General features: G+C 39.8%; 1 protein-coding gene across 1 annotated transcript; it reads right to left on the minus strand.

The window, feature by feature from the left end:
• Positions 1 to 911: 911 nt before the first annotated feature.
• LOC106697113 lies at positions 912 to 18,206 on the minus strand. The gene is made up of 4 exons (XM_023753588.1): positions 18,081 to 18,206; positions 13,024 to 13,136; positions 9,886 to 10,003; positions 912 to 985 (listed from the first exon to the last, which is right to left on the minus strand). The coding sequence occupies exons 1-4, from the start codon at positions 18,177 to 18,179 to the stop codon at positions 965 to 967; spliced, it is 351 nt and encodes a 116-aa protein (XP_023609356.1). The 5' UTR covers positions 18,180 to 18,206; the 3' UTR covers positions 912 to 964.
• Between the last annotated feature and the right edge of the window lie 349 nt (positions 18,207 to 18,555).

Below are 18,555 nucleotides of genomic sequence, written 5' to 3' on the forward strand. Positions count from 1 at the left end.
GATCCTGCACCAGCATCCAGGACCTGGTAACCCCCCAACCATGTCCAAGGCTAAACCTCCCACACCTTGACTCACAAGCATGCCCTCCCAAGCTTAACTAGTATAGGTAAGAGGAAACAAAAACTGCCCTATCCTACCATCTACTGGAAAACTAAAGACCCCAAATTATCAACCTGCTGAATTGTGGAAAGCAAAATCTTCCTAAATAAGAAAAGTGTTCACTACTTCAAATACACCAGCAGAGGAACAACCCATCAAGCAGCATGGACTACCAAGTAACACTAACATAGGAAGACAATGACAGTTCTCAGAAAGGAACTCAAAATAGCAGACAATTTTTACATAAATGAGAGAGAAATCAAAACAACAGTCATGAGGAAACTCAATGAGATACAAGAACACTCAAAAGGCAGTTCAATGAGCTCAGGAATAAAATTAAGGAACAGAAGGAGAACTTTACCAAAGAGATGAAAACTGTACAAAGAACCAAACAAATTCTGGAGCTAAAGAACTCAATAAATGAGATGAGGAATGGATATATTAATAACTGATACACAATGAATACTAGCGTCAATGTCAAGACTGCCTATCATTGCCATCTTAGTCATCAGTCATTCAAGGGCTGGCAAGACATTCAGACATAAGGGAACTTCCTTTAAAAATTCAAATACAAAACAAATTATAAATTCAAATATTTATTTAGTTTAACTATTTAGAAAAAGTACAACTTCTCAGCAAAACATTTTATAAAAACTGAAATAAAGTAGAAATTAAGAATTTTCTTTCATGTAAAAAGATGACAAAACTTTCCACCTAAAAATAGAAATTCATGCTTTTAATAGTATAAGTTTATTTAATTCATAAAAATTAGGAATTCTCAAAGTAGGAATCAGCAAATTTCCTATTGCATACAAAACTGTTATTAGGATTTCCAACACAAGGTGTCTCCAGGAAGGGCCTCTTATTAGTCCTCTGCTTGCTGTTTCTGAAACGAGAAGAAGTTTGGTGCTGATTTCTGTTAGCTGCCCCTTAGAACTGCAAAGATTGTAAACAACAAATGCTTAGTATTTTATTTTCCTTTAAGAGACTTGCATTCTTTTAAGTAGCCACAGTAATAAAGGGAATTTCCCATTACATTGCATTTTAGCAATGCAAATGTATCAAAGCACATTTACTATATTCAGGTATAGGTTCTAAATTATTGTAAAAAAGCACTGATGTTTCTAAGAAGTTGGGGGAGGGGGCTCCTAAAGAAGGAGCAATCCAAAGTAGGGAGGCTATCAGTGATGTAGATGGCTTATCAGTAATACTCACTGCCTTCTGGGAGGGCTGTACTTACAAGACCCCCTTCCACAGGGCCACCAGTTCTGCCCCACCTTGACCACCACCACACTGTTGTCTGTGTGCATGCATAGATGCTCTTTAGCTAATCTCTTCCCCTTTCTTTCTCCAGCCCCCCTCCCCTCCTCTCTGACATTTGCCAGTCTGTTTCATGTATGGATGCCTCTGGTTCTATTTTGTTCATCTGTTTATCTTGTTCCTTAGATTGCACACGTTATTAAGGAGGTTCGATGGTATTTGTCTTTCTCGGACTTGCTTATTTTGCTTAGCAAAAAATCTTTCTTTTATTAGTACTCACACATTCTGATAACTCAAAGAATAATAAAATCAATTTAAATTCTTAAATATGGACAACATAAATTAATAATTGTATAATTTTTTAATCATGACTTTTATTTTTTCCTATTAGTCTTGTTTTTCATCAACTCATCTTAAAAATAAAATGATCCTCTAGTAAGAATCATTCTGCAAGATCAACTCAGTGCTGGTAATGATGGAAACTAAAGTACTGAAAGGAGAAACATGCCACCTTCCTTCCTGAAACCTACAGAACAAGCTGCTATTAAGGGAAGAAGGGGAAACACATACATTGCCTGTATCCAAAGTAAAATGAAATAAAGCTATTCAAGGACAATAAATTAACCTGTAAAAATTGCCTGACTAGTTCTAATCTATATGCTACGTCGGGTCTTCCACATTCTCCAATCCTCTCTAGACACTGTTCTTCTTCATGGTGTTTTGCCCTATTTATTTCCATTTGTCGTCTGATTCTTATTGCTTCTTGTTTCCACCACTCTATTCTAGGTGTCATTTCTTCACATTGCTTTTGAAGTACTTTGAATTCTTTCTCCTGCTGAACTGTATTTTCTTCAGGGCAATGCTTACATTTTGAAGCTGCTATAAGCTCATCATTCCGCAGGAATGAAATAATAGAGTTTGGTTATGAAGGTGTGGGCACCTGTGTGAATTTTTTTTTAATTTAAATTCTTTATAGTTTAACAGCATGAAATTCTGAAACAAATCCAATTGCAATAAAATACTAATTGCACCGTGGTCGAGTCTTAAAATGTGGAACCTTGAGTTACTCAGAATCAAGGCCAAAGTTAAAATGAACAGGAATCCCCAAAAAAATATTTACTGCCCTTGTCTTTGTCACACCACGTCTGCACTTGATTTTAGACTCTTTTTTTCTATGACTTTTTCATGTCTCTCCTCTACAAAATGACTATACATTGTCTCTTAATAGGAAGTCCCATTCCTCTTCCCCATCTTAACACTTCACAATCTTTAAAAACATTTTTAGGGATATTATATTGAAGTATTCAGGACTGAGTCACCAAATGCCTCTAAAAATAACATTTTCAATATGAGAATAATTTATTAATCTGATATATTTAGATTCTAATGCCATAAGTCTTTTACTGAACTATAAACTTTTGATGCTAATTTGAATTGCATTCCATGATGAAATGATTCCCTGGTTTACTGAGAAATTGCATCTCTCCCTGTAAATGTTTAGTGCGATGAGCCCTACATTTTTCAGAACCAACAAAATCGAAGAGGGGCTTGATTCAATAGTGCTATCTTGAAATTCTTTGTTACATCCCACTAAATAAGGGAGCAGACTAAACAAAGACAATATCATCAACAACAAACTTGCTGGAACGTCAGTGATAATGACTTGGGAAGAACTACTTTCCTTTAGATACAATGACTGTTTGGTAAGACAAGATGAGTGATGCTGAGTTTTGAAGCATATCTCCAGATTGTTTGGCACTTGTCCATGAAATAGGTGCTGGCCTGAGTGCTCACTGGGTTGTGGTGAATAGGATATGGCGACTGTTGTGTGACTGCTATGTCTGGGTGCCATCTGACTTTCTCCCTAGGGGAGCTCACCCTGGGAACCCAGCCACCATGTTGTGAAGAACGAAGCAGCCCAGGCCACATGGTCAGTCCTCACACAGGTATCCAGCTGAGACTGCCCCAGTGAACGTCCCAGCCAGAAGTCTTCTGCAACTGTCTAGCCAGAGAGTGAACCAGCCTCAAGATGATTCCACTTCCCAGCTTCAAGTCATCCCAACTGGTGGCAAGTGGAAAAGAAATGAGGTGGCCTTACTGCAGATTTGTGATCAAAGTAAATGCTATTTTAAGATAGGAGGTTTGGAAATGGTTTATTAAACAGCAATAAATAACTGGCACAGATACTGATAGAACAATAGAGTGCTGACACTAAAAAGGAAACACACACACTCATGGGAGTGCCTCTGAACAGGAGGTAGGTAGAACCCGACATAATGTAGTAAAGCGTGAAAATGAACACTAAGAGGGCCTCCAAGAAACACTGAGTGGAGCCCTCATGGCTCCTGAGGAGGCTGACAGCAAGGGCTTAAAAAGTGACACTGAAAGAGAATTAATAGGGATTCTCGCTAGGAAGCAGCTGAAATTGAAATCAATGAGAAAGATAAGCTAAAGAAGGACAATTAAATATAAAAGATCCTGGGTTTATGGGTTTCAAATACCCGTTTCCCATTTATAACTTCTCCCACATGTCCAATTGTCAAATAACGCCAAAACAAAGAAATGCCTTTCTGGGTTCACATCAAATCCAGTGTATTCTAGGAAAACATGGTCTAAGGATGAAGCTAAGACTTATAAAACCCTAAGAGCTCAGAAACATTAACATGGTGCCTCAAATTCCTTTAAAGATTTTCAGAATGTAAGAATTTTAAAGGAGCTGTCCTACATCTCCAGGAAGCCCCAGGTGAAGAGCTTATCTGAAAACAATTTGTAAGGTGGCTTTTCTAATGCCATGAACCCTAATAAAATTCATAGGAAACTCAAAGCTCCTAAGAGAATTGTAGTAACACAAACCTTGCCTGCTAGCTCCTGAAGGGAGAACAAGACAGTACACAATAAAAAGAAGCCTGTGGGTTTTTAGATGTTCTAAGGGAGGAAGCAGGCTGAGACAAGAGCTGTAAGCACAGGTCATTTCTTATGAAAAGGTCAGAGCAAAGTCTCAGAGGGCACAGCCAAGGTCCACAGAGAAACATTCCATGGTTAGGCATAAGTTTTTCTTTCCTCAGGGAGGAAACAGAGAACATTTTAAATCTCAGTGGTAAAACCTCCTCTAGCTTACTTCAAGCTTACTTGTACTTTATACCACAACGTTTCTCCATAGAAAACAAATTGGCTTTAAAATTTTGAGATTTCTATACACCAATAGTGAACTTTCAGAAAGAGAGATTATAAAAACAATCCCATTTACCATCGCACCAAAAATATTAAGCTACCTAGGAATAAACTTAACTAAAGAGGTAAAAGACCTCTACTCAGAAAACTACAGGACGTTGAAAAGAGATAGAGGAAGACATAAACAGATGGAAGAACATACCGTGTTTATGGATTGGTAGAATCAACATCATTAAAATGTCCATACTACCCAAAGCAATCTATAAATTCAATGCACTTCCCATTAAAATACCAATGGCCTACTTCAAAGATCTAGAACGAACTCTTCAAAAATTCATCTGGAATAAAAAAAGACCCCGAATAGCTGCAGCGATCCTGAGAAAGAACAAAGTAGGTGGGATCTCAATACCAGATATCAAGATGTATTACAAAGCCACTGTTCTCAAAACTTCCTGGTACTGGCACAAGAACAGACATATAGATCAATGGAATAGAATAGAGAGCCCAGAAATTGGCCTGAACCAATATGCTCAATTAATATTTGACAAAGGAGGCAAGAACATACAATGGAGCCAAGATAGTCTCTTCAATAAATGGTGTTGGGGAAATTGGACAGATATATGCAAGAAAATGAAACTAGACCACCAACTTACACCATACACAAGAATAAACTCAAAATGGATAAAGGACTTAAATGTACGACAGGAAATCATAAAAATTCTAGAAGAATCCAAAGGCAACAAAATCTCAGACATATGCTGAAGCAATGTCTTCACTGATACAGCTCCTAGGGCACTTGAAACTAAAGAGAAAATGAACAAATGGGACTACATCAAAATAAAAAGCTTCTGTACAGCAAAATAAACCATCAACAAAACAATAAGAAAACCCACTGCGTGGGAAAACATATTTGCCAATGTCATATCTGATAAGGGCCTAATCTCCAACATTTATAGGGAACTCATACAACTTAACAAAAGGAAGATAAACAATCCAATCAAAATATGGGCAAAGGACCTAAATAGACACCTTTCAAAAGAGGACATTCAGAAAACCAAGAGACATATGAAAACATGCTCAAAGTCACTAATCATCCGGGAGATGCAAATCAAAACAACAATGAGGTACCATCTCACACCTGTCAGAATGGCTATCATCAACAAATCAACAAACGACAAGTGCTGGAGAGGATGTGGAGAAAAAGGAACACTTGTGCACTGCTGGTGGGAATGCAGACTGGTGCAGCCACTATGGAAGACAGTATGGAGTTTCCTCAAAAAACTGGAAATGGAACTCCCATTTGACCCTGTGATCCCACTTCTAGGAATATATCCCAAGAAACCAGAAACACCAATCAGAAAGGATATGTGCACCCATATGTTCATAGCAGCACAATTCACCATAGCTAAGATCTGGAAACAGCCTAAGTGCCCATCAGTAGATGAATGGATTAGAAAACTGTGGTACATCTACATGATGGAATACTATGCTGCTGTAAAAAAGAAGGAACTCTTACCATTTGCAACAGCATGGATGGAACTGGAGAGCATTATGCTAAGTGAAATAAGCCAGTCAATGAAGGAAAAATACCACATGATCTCACTCATTCATGGGTAATAGAGACCATTATAAACTTTTGAACAATAATACAGAGGCAGAGCTGCCTCAAACTGATTGTCAAACTACAGCGGGAAGGCCAGGGAGGGTTGGGGGGCACAGGGAGGGGGGTAAGAGATCAACCGAAGGACTTGTATGCATGCATATAAGCATAACCAATGGACATAAGACACTGGGGGGTAAGGGATACCAGGGGATTGTCAAGGGCGGGGGGGCGGGGGGAAGGACACATATGTAATGCCCTTTGTAATACTTTTAACAATAAAAAAAATTTTGAGATTTCATATTGAGACATTTATTTTTTATCTTTTAACATTTTTTTTTAGTCCTCACCCAAGGATATTTTTCCATTGATTTATTTTAGAGAGACTGCAAGAGTTAGGGAAAGAAACATTAATGGGCAGGGAGGAGCCCACAACCAAGGTATTTGTCCTTGACCAGAATCAAATCCCTTACTATCCACTAAACCAAACCAGTTAGGGCTCAAATTAAGACATTTCTAAAGAGGAATGGTGACAGTCCAGATTTTAATCTTCTCCTCCCCAGGCATTGAGTCTATGAAGTATGAGTTAAACACAATGAAGTAAATGGCAAATTCAGCAGATTCTGTTACCAGAATTTCATGGAATGGAGGTAAAGTGGGAGGCATTGGGTTAGAGGTTAAAGGTCAGAATGGAGAAAAAAAGGAATGGATGTCATCTTTGGAAGCCCCTTCCCCATCATGTCACAGTATTAGCAAAACATAAGCTGGCCACAGGCTTTATCAAGAAACAAAATATCTCCTCAAAATTAGAATTAAAAACATTCCACTACACTGACTTTTATTATTATACTAGAGGCCCAAAGCATGAAAACTCATGCACTCATGGGAGCGAGGGGGGAGGTCTCTCAACCAGGCCTGTGCCCTCTCGCAGGCAAACATCTCTCTAGCAGTCCAGGAGCCCTCACTCCTTACTGCCCGCCTGCTTGCTATTCCTTACCACTTGGCTCACTGATCCTTAATGCTGCCGCTGTGCTTGCCAGCTGTGAGCTTGGCTTCTGGCTGAGCAGTGCTCCCACTGTGGGAGCACACTGATCACCAGGTAGTATCTCCTGTGTTGAGCATCTGCCCTTTCGTGGTCAGTGCATGTCATAGCGACTAGTCATTCTGCAGATTGGGTTGATTTGCATATTAGGTTTTCATTATATAGGATAAAACATGTGTTAATATGCAAGAGACTGGGAAAGAGTACTCATAAAATTTGATTTGGTACTGGCATAAAGACAGACTTATCCATCAATGAAGTAGAAGGGAGAATCCAAACATTAACGCTCACCTTTATGGCCCAGTGCTTTTTGACAAGGGTGCCAAATAACTAAATCATATATGAATAGTCCTTTTAACAATTTCTCCTGGGACAACTGGATATCCATAAGCTAATGAATAAAACTAGACCTGTACCTCATACCATATATTAAAAGTAACTCAAAATGTTTAACTATGAAACTTAACTATGAAGCTTAACTATGAAACTCTTAAAGGAAAACATACATGTATATATCTTCATTCCTGGATTTGAGTATTTTTTAGATGAGAAAGCAAAAGACAAAAATAGATTAACGGGACTTCATAAAAAAAACACAAAATTGTGATTTGAAAGATACCATCAGGAAAATGAAAAGGTGAGCTACTGAATGCAAGAAATACTTGAAAATCCTTAATCTAATAAAGGGTTTGTATCAGGGTATTTAAAGAACTTTTACAATCTATTATATAAAAGTGTAATATGCAAATCAACCAAACAACCGAACAGCAGAATAACTGTCCGGATGACCTTCCAGATGACCACACTATGACACGCACTGGCGCCAGGCCAGCCAAGGCAAGTGTGATGCTACTGGTTGAGGGGGCCCCACCATCGCCACACTATTGCCCCACAGAGGGAGGCCCAGGCCACCGACAGGCAGGGGATCGATCAGAGAGGGGGTGCTCTGCGATCACCACAAAGAATGAGGTCCACGCTACACAACTGGTGGTGCTGCAGCAGGTGGAGGGCCTCCCTCTGTGGGGCAATCGATTTGGGGGCCCCTGTGATCAATCACCCCACAGAGGAAGGCCCAGGACACCAGCCAGCAATGCTGTGGAGGGTGAGAGGGACTGGCCAGCGTTTTCCCAGGAGAGGGAGGCCCAGGCCAGCCAAGCGATCTCACCCCACGCCTGTTGCCCACAGAGGGAGGCGACTGGTGGTGGGGGTAAGGGGGTCAGCGCAGCACAGATGCCAAGCAGTGGCAGTGGTGGGGCAGGGCCATCTGTCAGCAGCCGGTGGAAGGAAAGCCCTGATAGGCCCTGATCACCGGTCAGGGCTAGAGACCCTATCCAAGGGGTCCCAGATTGCAAGAGGGCACAGGCTGGGCTGAGGGACAGCCCCCCTGCCCCCCGTGCATGTATTTCAAGCACCAGACTTCTAGTTCAATAATAAAAAGACAATCCAATTTAAAATGAGCAAAAGAATTGAGTAGAGAGATTTTCAAAGAACATATAAAAATGGATATTATGCATGTGCAAATATGGTCAACATCACTAGTCATTAGAAAATTGCAAATCAAACCAACACTAAGATGTCACTTCATACCCACCGGGATGGCTACAATCAAAAGACAGTTTATGGCACATGTTGGCAAGAATGTGGAGAAAGTGGAACCCTCATACACTGTCAATGAAAATGCAAAAATGTGCAGCCACTGTGGAAAACAGTTTGGCAGTTTCCTGGAAGGTTAAAGACAGGATCCAGCAATTGCATTTATAACTACATTCCCAAGAGAATAAAAACATATGTTCATATAAAAACTTGGACAGGAATGTTTATTACAGTATTCTTAACAACACCAAGAAGGGGAAATAACACAAAGGTTCATGAAATGATGAATGAATTTTAAAATATGTGGTCACTTCATGTAATGAAATGTTATTCGGCAATAAACAGAAATGAAGTACCGGTGATACATGCTACAAAACAGCAATACCTTGAAAAAATTATGCTCCATAAAATAGCAGTCCTGAGGGAGCACATATTGCATGATTCTATTGATATGAAATGTACAGAATAGACAAATCTAGGGAGACTGAAAGAACAGTAATGGTTTCATAGGACTAGGAAGAGTGAGGAAGTGGAAGCTGGCACAGGGTGGTTGCTAAAGGGCATAGAGCTACTTTTTAGGGCCTTGGTTCTCAACCTTCTGGCCCTTTAAATACAGTTCCTCATGTTGTGACCCAACCATAACATTATTTTCGTTGCTACTTCATAACTGTATTGTTGCTACTGTTATGAATCATAATGTAAATATCTGATATGCAGGATGGCCTTAGGCGATCCCTGTGAACAGGCTGAGAACTGCTGTTTTAGGGGGATAAAAATGTCCTCAAAGTGATTGTGATGATGACTGTGTAACTCTCTGAATATAGAAAAAGCCACTGAACTGCATACTTTAAATGAGTGACTGCGTGGTATGTTCATTATGTCTCAATAAAGCTACTACCAAAATTTATTTTTTATTTAGTGCTGGTGCCAGGGTTCAAGACATAGAGAGTTAACAATAGGCCCTCTTTATGGAAAAGTGATAAAGAAAAAAGCTGTCTTTTCACTGACACCAAACTATACATTTAATAGAAAAATCTGTATTTCTCTGCTCAAAACATCAAATAATATCTATTTTCCCCAATTAGGTGATTTTGGAGTCACAAAACTGATTTATAATTACCTTCTGTTTTAATCCTGTAGTCTCACTTTCCATTTCTTTTATACTTGGTTTTAAAATTTTGGGGAAACTGAGCTGTTCACTGAAATTCCGTTTTGGCATATTTAAGGGTTTCTGAAGTCTGCAGAAATGTACAAAATGAGAATGTCAAATTATTTAAGAGTAAATACTTAATAATCATTTAAACAGTCCCCGATTGGAGAGGATGCAGGCTGGGCTGAGGGAATTCTGCCCCACCCCCCACCCCGTGCACAAATTTTGTGCACCAGGCCACTAGTCCTATATATAAAAAGGCAATGGCTGTGGCAATTGAAACGACCATTCGACCGGTCACCATGAGGTGCTTTGAGCACCTCTCGGTCCCTTCTTCCCCCGATTGCAGTATGATGAACAGGGAACTACAGCAAATGGAGCAGTAGGGCAAGACTGGTGAGTGGGCAGAAAGGCAACCTCTTGGTCCCTCCCCCCAGCTGCGGGCTCCGGGGAACCAAAGCCATGCTGTGATCAGAGAACCATGGGGAACTAAAGTGAATGGCAGCGGGGTGCGACTGGTGAGCTGATAGGAACGGTTGACCTCTTGGTCCCTCCCCTGTTCCTCAGGTTCCAATCGCAGCTTGGCGAATGGGGAACCACAGCAAACCCAGGTGAGTGGCAGTGGGGCAGAGAGAGGGTAGAACAGTGACCTCTTGGTCCCTCCCCCCGGCCCACAGGCTCTGGGGAACTGGAGCCATGCTATGATCAGGGAACCACGGAGAACCAAGCAGTGGCAGCGAGGACTGGCGAGCATGCAGAAGATAGCCTAGGGACCCTAACCGCACATGATTTCGTGTGCGCTGGGCCTCTAGTGTTAATATAAAACATGAACCTATTATCAAATATCAACTAAAAACGAATCAGTATCCAAGGTGAAGAAGAAAAGCACAATGATATGTGAATGTACTGCAAAGACACAAACATATCTTTTGTGTACTGACAACAGTCTACAAGAAGGGAAGAAAAGTACCAATATCAAACAGACCACTCAAAATAGGAGAAGCAGGAAAGAAAAATCTTTGAAGTCTGAGTGGAAGGGAAAATGGAGAAGGAGCAAGGCTTTAGAAGAAGGGAAATCAGAAAGATAATGTCTCCTCAAGTCTGCTTTAAGAAGAGATCTTTGCTAGCACAATGTTAACAAAATGAAAGGGTGCTTTGGGCTAATTCCAGCAGGTCATAAATGAAAGAAGTTCATCAAAAGATTGGTGAACCCTGAGGCTTCAGCAGTGCTGAAGATACATATTATTGCCTGCTGCCAGACTGCTGAGGGCATTTCCCCAAACCTGAAAATCTACATGTTATTACCTGCTTCTGGCCAAACAGCTGAACAGATGAAGGCAGTTCCCCCAACCTGATATTTTACTGCTTACCTAACTTTACCTTTGATATGTGTATTTGCTTTGCTTTAGGGCAAAAATGTGTGAATAAAAAGCCATAGGTCCAGAGATTCAGAAAGAACTTAGTTACTAAAGCTAAGCTTCCCTGACTCCCCCATGTATTCCAAATTTATATTTCATGTCTAGTCTCTTTACTTGTTATGCCCAGATTTCAGGATCCCTAAGAAACCACACCAGGGAGCCAGCTGTGTCCGGTGCAAAAGCATAAGAGTCTTTATTTGAGCTAGCTCGGCTCCCCCACCTCGCCGACGCAGAAGCAGGAAGCAGAGAGAGAGAACTCTGTGTGGAGAGAGGTTTTATAGGGGGGTTGGAGTAAGGGGAGGAGAAAGGACTGTGGGCCCTGCTGATTGGCCAGGCGCAAGTCGGTGTCTTGTTACACAGGATGTGGTCATATCTATGGCGACTTCCCTTGATTGTCATTGGTTAGTTTAAAGAAGTCCTGGGTGTGGCTAGCAGAGGCTTGGGCTTCTGGGAAGAAGCCTTGTGGAGCACATGGCCAAGGTAAGATGGAGGGCGTAGTCCTCGCCCTTTCATTACTCACATACCTTCTCCAGATTCCTGAACCCTGCTAGGTGCAGGATAACACCCTGGCAAAAGGGATATGAAACAATGCAGAAAAAGAGAGTTAAGTGAGAGGAAAAGCACTGATGATGAGAATCAAAGAACAAACTTAAAAACTCAGCCAAAAAACAGAAAGGAAGCTATGTGGGAGCTTCCCAGATATGGGAAAGATGCTGTTGTGTTTTTATGATTGGTAAAAATAGGATTACCCAACTTCTTCTTTAAGTCACATGGACTTTTTGTATGTATGATATCTTTTATAACTAAAAAAAGAGAGAGAAACATAAGCCGAATCAAGATATTAGCCTATTTGAATGCTGAAGGGATGCACGCTATGAAAAGAAGAAATGATCACCAGACAGAGAAGATGTCTTGCAGAAATAAACATTCAAGGTAGACGTGAAACTTGCAGTTGACTGCCGGGGTTCTTGTTCCAGCATCTAGAAGGGTTCAGCAATCTGGAGAAGGCTGTGTGTAACTTAAATAGTCCAGAGACAAAATATAATTTTGAAAGGCATTTGGGAGTCAGAGCAGCTTAGCTAGAAGGAACTAAGATCTCCTGGTCTCAGGACCCCATACTTTTTATTAACACAAATTGTCCTGAGGCAAGGTGGAGATATACACTTCAAAGGGTCAGGGTTTCTTATAGAGTCCATTGTCAGATTGAAGGAATTAGCCTACGGCTGTTCAGGTGTTTGGCCAGTAGGAGGCAATAACATCTAGATTAAGATGCCCTGAGTTATCTGGCAGCAAACAATCATCCTTTTCAGGTTTGGGGAAATGCCATCAGCCATTCCCAACAGGTGACAACACATGTGACTGAGCCCTTGTTGAGTCCCCAAGTTCCATCAACCTTTTGATGAAACTCTTGCAATTATGACATGCTAGAATTGGTTCTGGCAGTTGAAGGATATGCAAAAGGCATCTTCATTATGGTTTTAAAAGTCATTCAAGTGTAAGTATAATATCGTGGCCCTCAAAACAGTTTCACACTGTGCTGTGAGTTTCTATAGTCAATTTTTAAATAGGATAATTTGTTTAAGAAAATTACAGATAGAAAATAAATTTTTATTTTTATTATTTTTTTAATAAAGTAAAGTGACAGTTAAATCTTAATTCATGGTAGAAATGATTTGAGATGTAATTTTACCTGGTTATCTCTTTTTCTAAATAACGCTTTTGCTTCATTACTTCATGCAAGTTCTGTTTCTGAGATAGGAATAAATCCATATGTTTCTTTAATGCTTCCTTTTCATGCTGAGCCTTTACAAAAAAATTAAAGAAAATTATTTGTAGAAATCTAGAGACTCACTTTCTTTCTTAAAAATATGATTTCTCAATGGTTCATGAATAATATGTATGGACAAGTTTATGAAATGTAGTAGACGGGTTTATAAACTAGATGCCAATAAGTACAGATTTCAAGAATAATCACTTCTTACAGCAGCTTAAATTGACTTCACATTTTGACCACTTTCTTTCTGGAACTGAAATTGCCAAAATTTGTTAAAACAGAGGTTTTGATCACCACAATGTAGTCAATGTCCATAGGTTCTCTATAGTTTTTTTTTCTTTTTTACTCCATCCCTACACCACACCCTAACACCACCAACACCAACAACAAAAAAGTGACATACGATTTCACTCATATGTGGCATTTAATGAACAAACTGAACTACCAAGCAAAATACTAAGTGCTAAAGTACTTTTTTAAGGCTATGTTGACCTTTTAGTTACTAAAGATGCCTAGATACATTTCCATTAATAGTTCAAGATATTCCAGGTTCCATTAAATCACATCTTACTATGGTAATTTAAAAAATTCCCACGCAGTTCCCATTACCTTATGATGATAATCTGACTTTAGGATGAGATAAAGACTCTCACTCGATGTAAACTTTCTTCCATAGGTTTCAATTTTTCCTTTTCTATTAAAAATTTTTCTCTTTAAATAAAGCGTCTTCTCTGTATTATATAACAAACATAACATTTGCTTCATTTTTGTAGCTTTTTCTACCGTCCTATCGTCCCCTTCCATTAAACTTTAACATTCTTTACTACAAGGTCTCATCCACATATTCATATTTTAACCACTCATTCTTTCCTTTTGTATAAGAACCAGAATTTCAATCTTATAATTGCACTAAAAATTTTTGAGGGTCATCTTTCTTAACCCTTTAATGCTTTACTTCTCAGCAGCAACTGATATCAATGACCACATGCACACACTCCCTCTGGCCCTCCAACTGCAGTGCATTTCTAAACAGTGACCATGATGTACAGTCCTGGACTCTCTCTATTCCTTTTTTATTTATCCTACTTTTATTTTTGCTTGTTTTCAGGAGAAGGAAGTGGTAGCATGGTTATTTTTCTTCATCTGTTGAAAGCCATGGACTAGATACAGTGATGGCGAAACTATGACACGCGTGTCAGAGGTGACATGTGAACTCATTTTTTTGGTTGATTTTTGTTAAATGGCATTTAAATATATAAAATAAATATCAAAAATATAAATCTTTGTTTTACTATGGTTGAAAATATCAAAAAAATTCTATATGTGACACGGCACCAGAGTTAAGTTAGGGTTTTTCAAAATGCTAACACACCAAGCTCAAAAGGTTCACCATCACTGGACTAGAACTACATTGAAGTTGAGGTAAGAAGTAACAAGTTTAAGAAACTCCATATCTTGTTTTATAATCTGATGGCCTTTGAATATTTAAGTTAATAACTTAAATCTGATGTTTTGAATATTTAAGTTAAAGATATGGCTAGAGATTATATACTTGTCATATGAACGTAAGTATATAATCAATACAACAGAAATTATGAGGACTTTCTAAAAGACAGAAAAATAGCATCAACCTAAGAGCTCCTAAAATACCAAAAGCTGATAAGATCAAAACTGATAATATCAACTACCAGACAGATGTAGAAGAGGAATACTCTGAAAAATAAATTAGGGGAGCTTCAGTCTGGCAGCAGATGGAGACAATGGTCACCTAAGAGGATCTTTTTTAAATCTTTTATTATAGAGATTATCTAACAGAAATAGAAGATAGAATATTGTATTGATCCTCCATAGGTTCATCATCCAGGTTGACATTTTTTTTCTACCTCACTTCTCTTTTTTTTTCTTCTTTCTATCACCATGTATCCCCTCTACGGCCTCTATCATCACCACAGAATCCCTCACACTGCAGAAATCACCACAATGTTGTCAATGTCCATGGGTTCTCTCTAGGTTTTTTTTTCTTTTTTACTTATCCCTACACCATACTCCAACACCACCACCACCACCAGCAGACAAATGCCATATGATTTCACTCATATGTGGCACTTAATGAACAAACTGAACTACCAAAGAAAATTTAGACTGAATTATAGAAAGCAGTTTATTCCTTTTTTAAAATCCTCTCAGAGATCCATAAACCTCAGCACTTCAAACCAGATTCCCTAATCAACATTTCCAGCCTTGACCCCTTTACTAAGGTCATCTGTACTTTTTATTACTTTCTCCCTTCTTGCTTTCAGAGACAATATCTTCAACCACATACTCATAAACCATGAGTGATACGGATCACCTTTGTAGATAGCTGATCTGGTACATATTATGTTGATTCTTATTGGTACTACTTTGAATGTACTAGTGTTATTTTCTAAATTTGGGGGTGCCTTCACCCTTAAGATGTTCACCAACAACAGCATGAGTAAAAGCAGAGAGATGCTGAAATCAGCCCAGTTATCTCACAGGATTAAAATCCAATGGACAGGAAAGGAAAACCTAGGTTCACACAATGACTTGTACACTCATGATCATAGTAGAATTATTAATAGCCAAACCGTAAAAACAAAACATAGGTCCATCAACTGATGAATGGATAAATGGTTGAGCAGCACAATGAAGTTTTGTTCAGCAATAAAAATAAATAAATAAAATAATGATATGTGTTATAATGTCAATGAATTTTTAAAATGTGACATCAAGTGAAAAAAGTCAATCACAAAGGACTGCAACTTGAGGACTGCATATATATGAAATATCCAAAAATTAGACTCATTACTGCCTGGTGCAGGGCAAGATGAGATGCTAGTAGTGATCACTAAGAGGTGTGGAGTTTGTTTTTGGAGTGATAAAAATATTCTATAATTTATTGAGGTCATAATTAGATGTACAACTCTATGAATATGGTTTAAAATACTGAATTGTATAATTTAAATTGGCAAATTATATGATACTAGAGGCCCGGTGCACAAAAATTTGTGCACTGGGGGGGGGAGGTCCCTCAGCCCGGCCTGTGCCCTCTCGCAGTCTGGGACCCCTCAGGGGATGACCACCTGCTGGCTTAGGCACGCTCCCCGGAGGATTGGGCCTAAGATGGCAATCAGACATCCCTCTGGCAGCCCGGCAGCCCTCGGGGGGTGTCCACTTGCCAGCGGGGAGCAGGCCTAAACTGCAGTCAGACATCCTTAGTGCTGCTGAGGAGGCAGGAGAGGCTTCCACCACCACCTCTGTACTGGCAGCCATCAGCCTGGCTTGTGGCTGAGCAGAGCTCCTCCCATGTGAGAGCGCCCTGACCACCAGAGGGCAGCTCCTGCATTGAGCGTCTGCCCCCTGGTGGTCAGTGTGTGTCATAGTGACCAGTCATTCCCAGTCTTTCTGCTGTTAAGGTCAGTTTGCATATTACCCTTTTACTATATAGCAGGGGTCCTCAAACTACAGCCTGGGGGCCACATGCAAATACAAATATTGTATTTGTTCCCGTTTTGTTTTTTTTACTTCAAAATAAGATATGTGCAGTGTGCATAGGAATTTGTTCATAGGTGTTTTTTTTTTAAACTATGGTCTGGCCCTCCAACGGTCTGAGGGACACTGAACTGGCCCCCCGTTTAAAAAGTTTGAGGACCCCTGCTATATAGGATAGAGGCCTGGTGCACGGGTGGGGGCCGGCTGGTTTGCCCTGAAGGGTGTCCCGGATCAGGGTGGGGGTCCCGCTTGGGTGCCTGGCCAGCCTGGATGAGGGGATGATGGCTGTTTTCAGCTGGTCACACCCCCTTCATGGTTGGGGTCCCCACTGGGGTGCCTGGCCAGTCTGGGTGAGGGGCTGAGGGCCGTTTTCAGGCTGGTGGGTGACTGAAGCTCCCAACCTCTCCTTTTTCTCTCTCTCTTTTTTTTTTATTCTGGGATTTATTTACCTTCTATGGCTGTCACTGGAACTGAGAGCCAGCTTTAGCTCTGAGGCGTGGCTCCAGCTCTGAGACCTCAGCTGCTAAAAGCAGGTATCTGGGTTTGTTTGGGTTCTATAATTGAAACTCTGCTGCAACTCCAGCTCTGAGGCCCGGCTGGCTGAAAGCAGGTTTCTGGGGATTGTTTAGCTTCTATAATTGCAACGTTGTTTCTTAGACTGCAGCTCAGAGGCCGGCAGCGGCAGGCGGGGAACCCTGGCTTCCTCCATCACTGGAGCAAGCAAGCCTCCTGTTCGCTTCAGCTGCCTGGCTGCCGGCTGCCATCTTGTCTGGCAGTTAATTTGCATATCGCCCTGATTAGCCAATGGGAAGGGTAGAGAAGTTACGGTTAGTTACCGTGTTTCTCTATTATTAGATGTCAATTTTATCAATGCAGTTTTTTTTAAAAAAATTCCATTAGTAATTATAGATATAATTTTCTTAATTGTCTGTTGTGGATGTCCATATAACAATGACCTGATTATTTCCCTGCTTTCATAGTATTTCTAAGTAAGAGAAAATGAAGTATATGCCTACTTCAATTGGTTTGTTTAATGAACTTCCCATACAAGTTATTCTGAAATCTAAGGAATATCTATTCACCAAAGTGAAGATAAGACACAATACAATTTTCTGGAATATTCCATTAAGCATTACCCTCTGATTTTATCTGGCTGTCTCAAAGTGATAATGGAGATATCACTGAAAAATATTGTTTTGTAGGGAAAAAAGCTTCTTGCCTTCTATGAAGAATGATGCATAATTCTCAACTTTCCTAAGGGTAAATATTATAAGAAAATACATAAAATACAAATAGCAGAATAAAACTCAGGGCTTAAGAAATATGTGCCCTAAATAGAGTTATAATAAATTAATCACAATGAAAATAGAAACCTGCCCATGAAAAGTAGTATCCTAAAACACTGTATATTATTTAACCAGCTATAAATTAACTGATGACATGTTAAATTTCATACATACTTGATTTCTGCTTTCATCTAATTCCTTCTGCAACTCTTGTATTTTATATTGTGAACACATACGATGATGTGATTCAGCCTTCAGTAAAGCCTCTGTCATAGATAGTTTTCTTTGGGTATTAGCCAGTTCTCCTTGAAGTTGTCTCACAACTGCTGCCTAGTAAGTAAGATATTTCTGTTACTGATTTTATAAATCACATTATTATTAAATTATATTAATAATATATAACTTCTCATATGGGATGGGGCAAAAGAAGATATACAGTTGTGAGTAGGTTATTTACTAATTATAACATTATTCTCCATACAAACAACGGTAAACCTACTTTTGGCTCAGCTTGGATATACTTTGTTAGAGTCATATATTATTACCCCTAGAGGCCCAGTCCATAAAATTTGTGCGGGGGGGGGGGGGGGGAGGGTATGTCCCTCAGCCGCAGCCTGCACCCTCTCCAATCTGGGACCCCTCGAGGGAT

Source organism: Myotis lucifugus, unplaced genomic scaffold (genome assembly GCF_000147115.1).
Source record: "Myotis lucifugus unplaced genomic scaffold, Myoluc2.0 scaffold_47, whole genome shotgun sequence".
Taxonomy (NCBI): domain Eukaryota; kingdom Metazoa; phylum Chordata; class Mammalia; order Chiroptera; family Vespertilionidae; genus Myotis; species Myotis lucifugus.

Coding starts and splice junctions, on each gene's coding strand:
- LOC106697113 (XM_023753588.1), bottom strand. CDS start 18,179: ATGACAGAGGCTTTACTGAAGGCTGAATCACATCATCGTATGTGTTCA. Junction 13,137..18,080: donor TAGATGAAAGCAGAAATCAA/GTATGTATGAAA, acceptor TTTTTTGTAAAG/GCTCAGCATGAAAAGGAAGC. Junction 10,004..13,023: donor TTAGAAAAAGAGATAACCAG/GTAAAATTACAT, acceptor ACATTTCTGCAG/ACTTCAGAAACCCTTAAATA.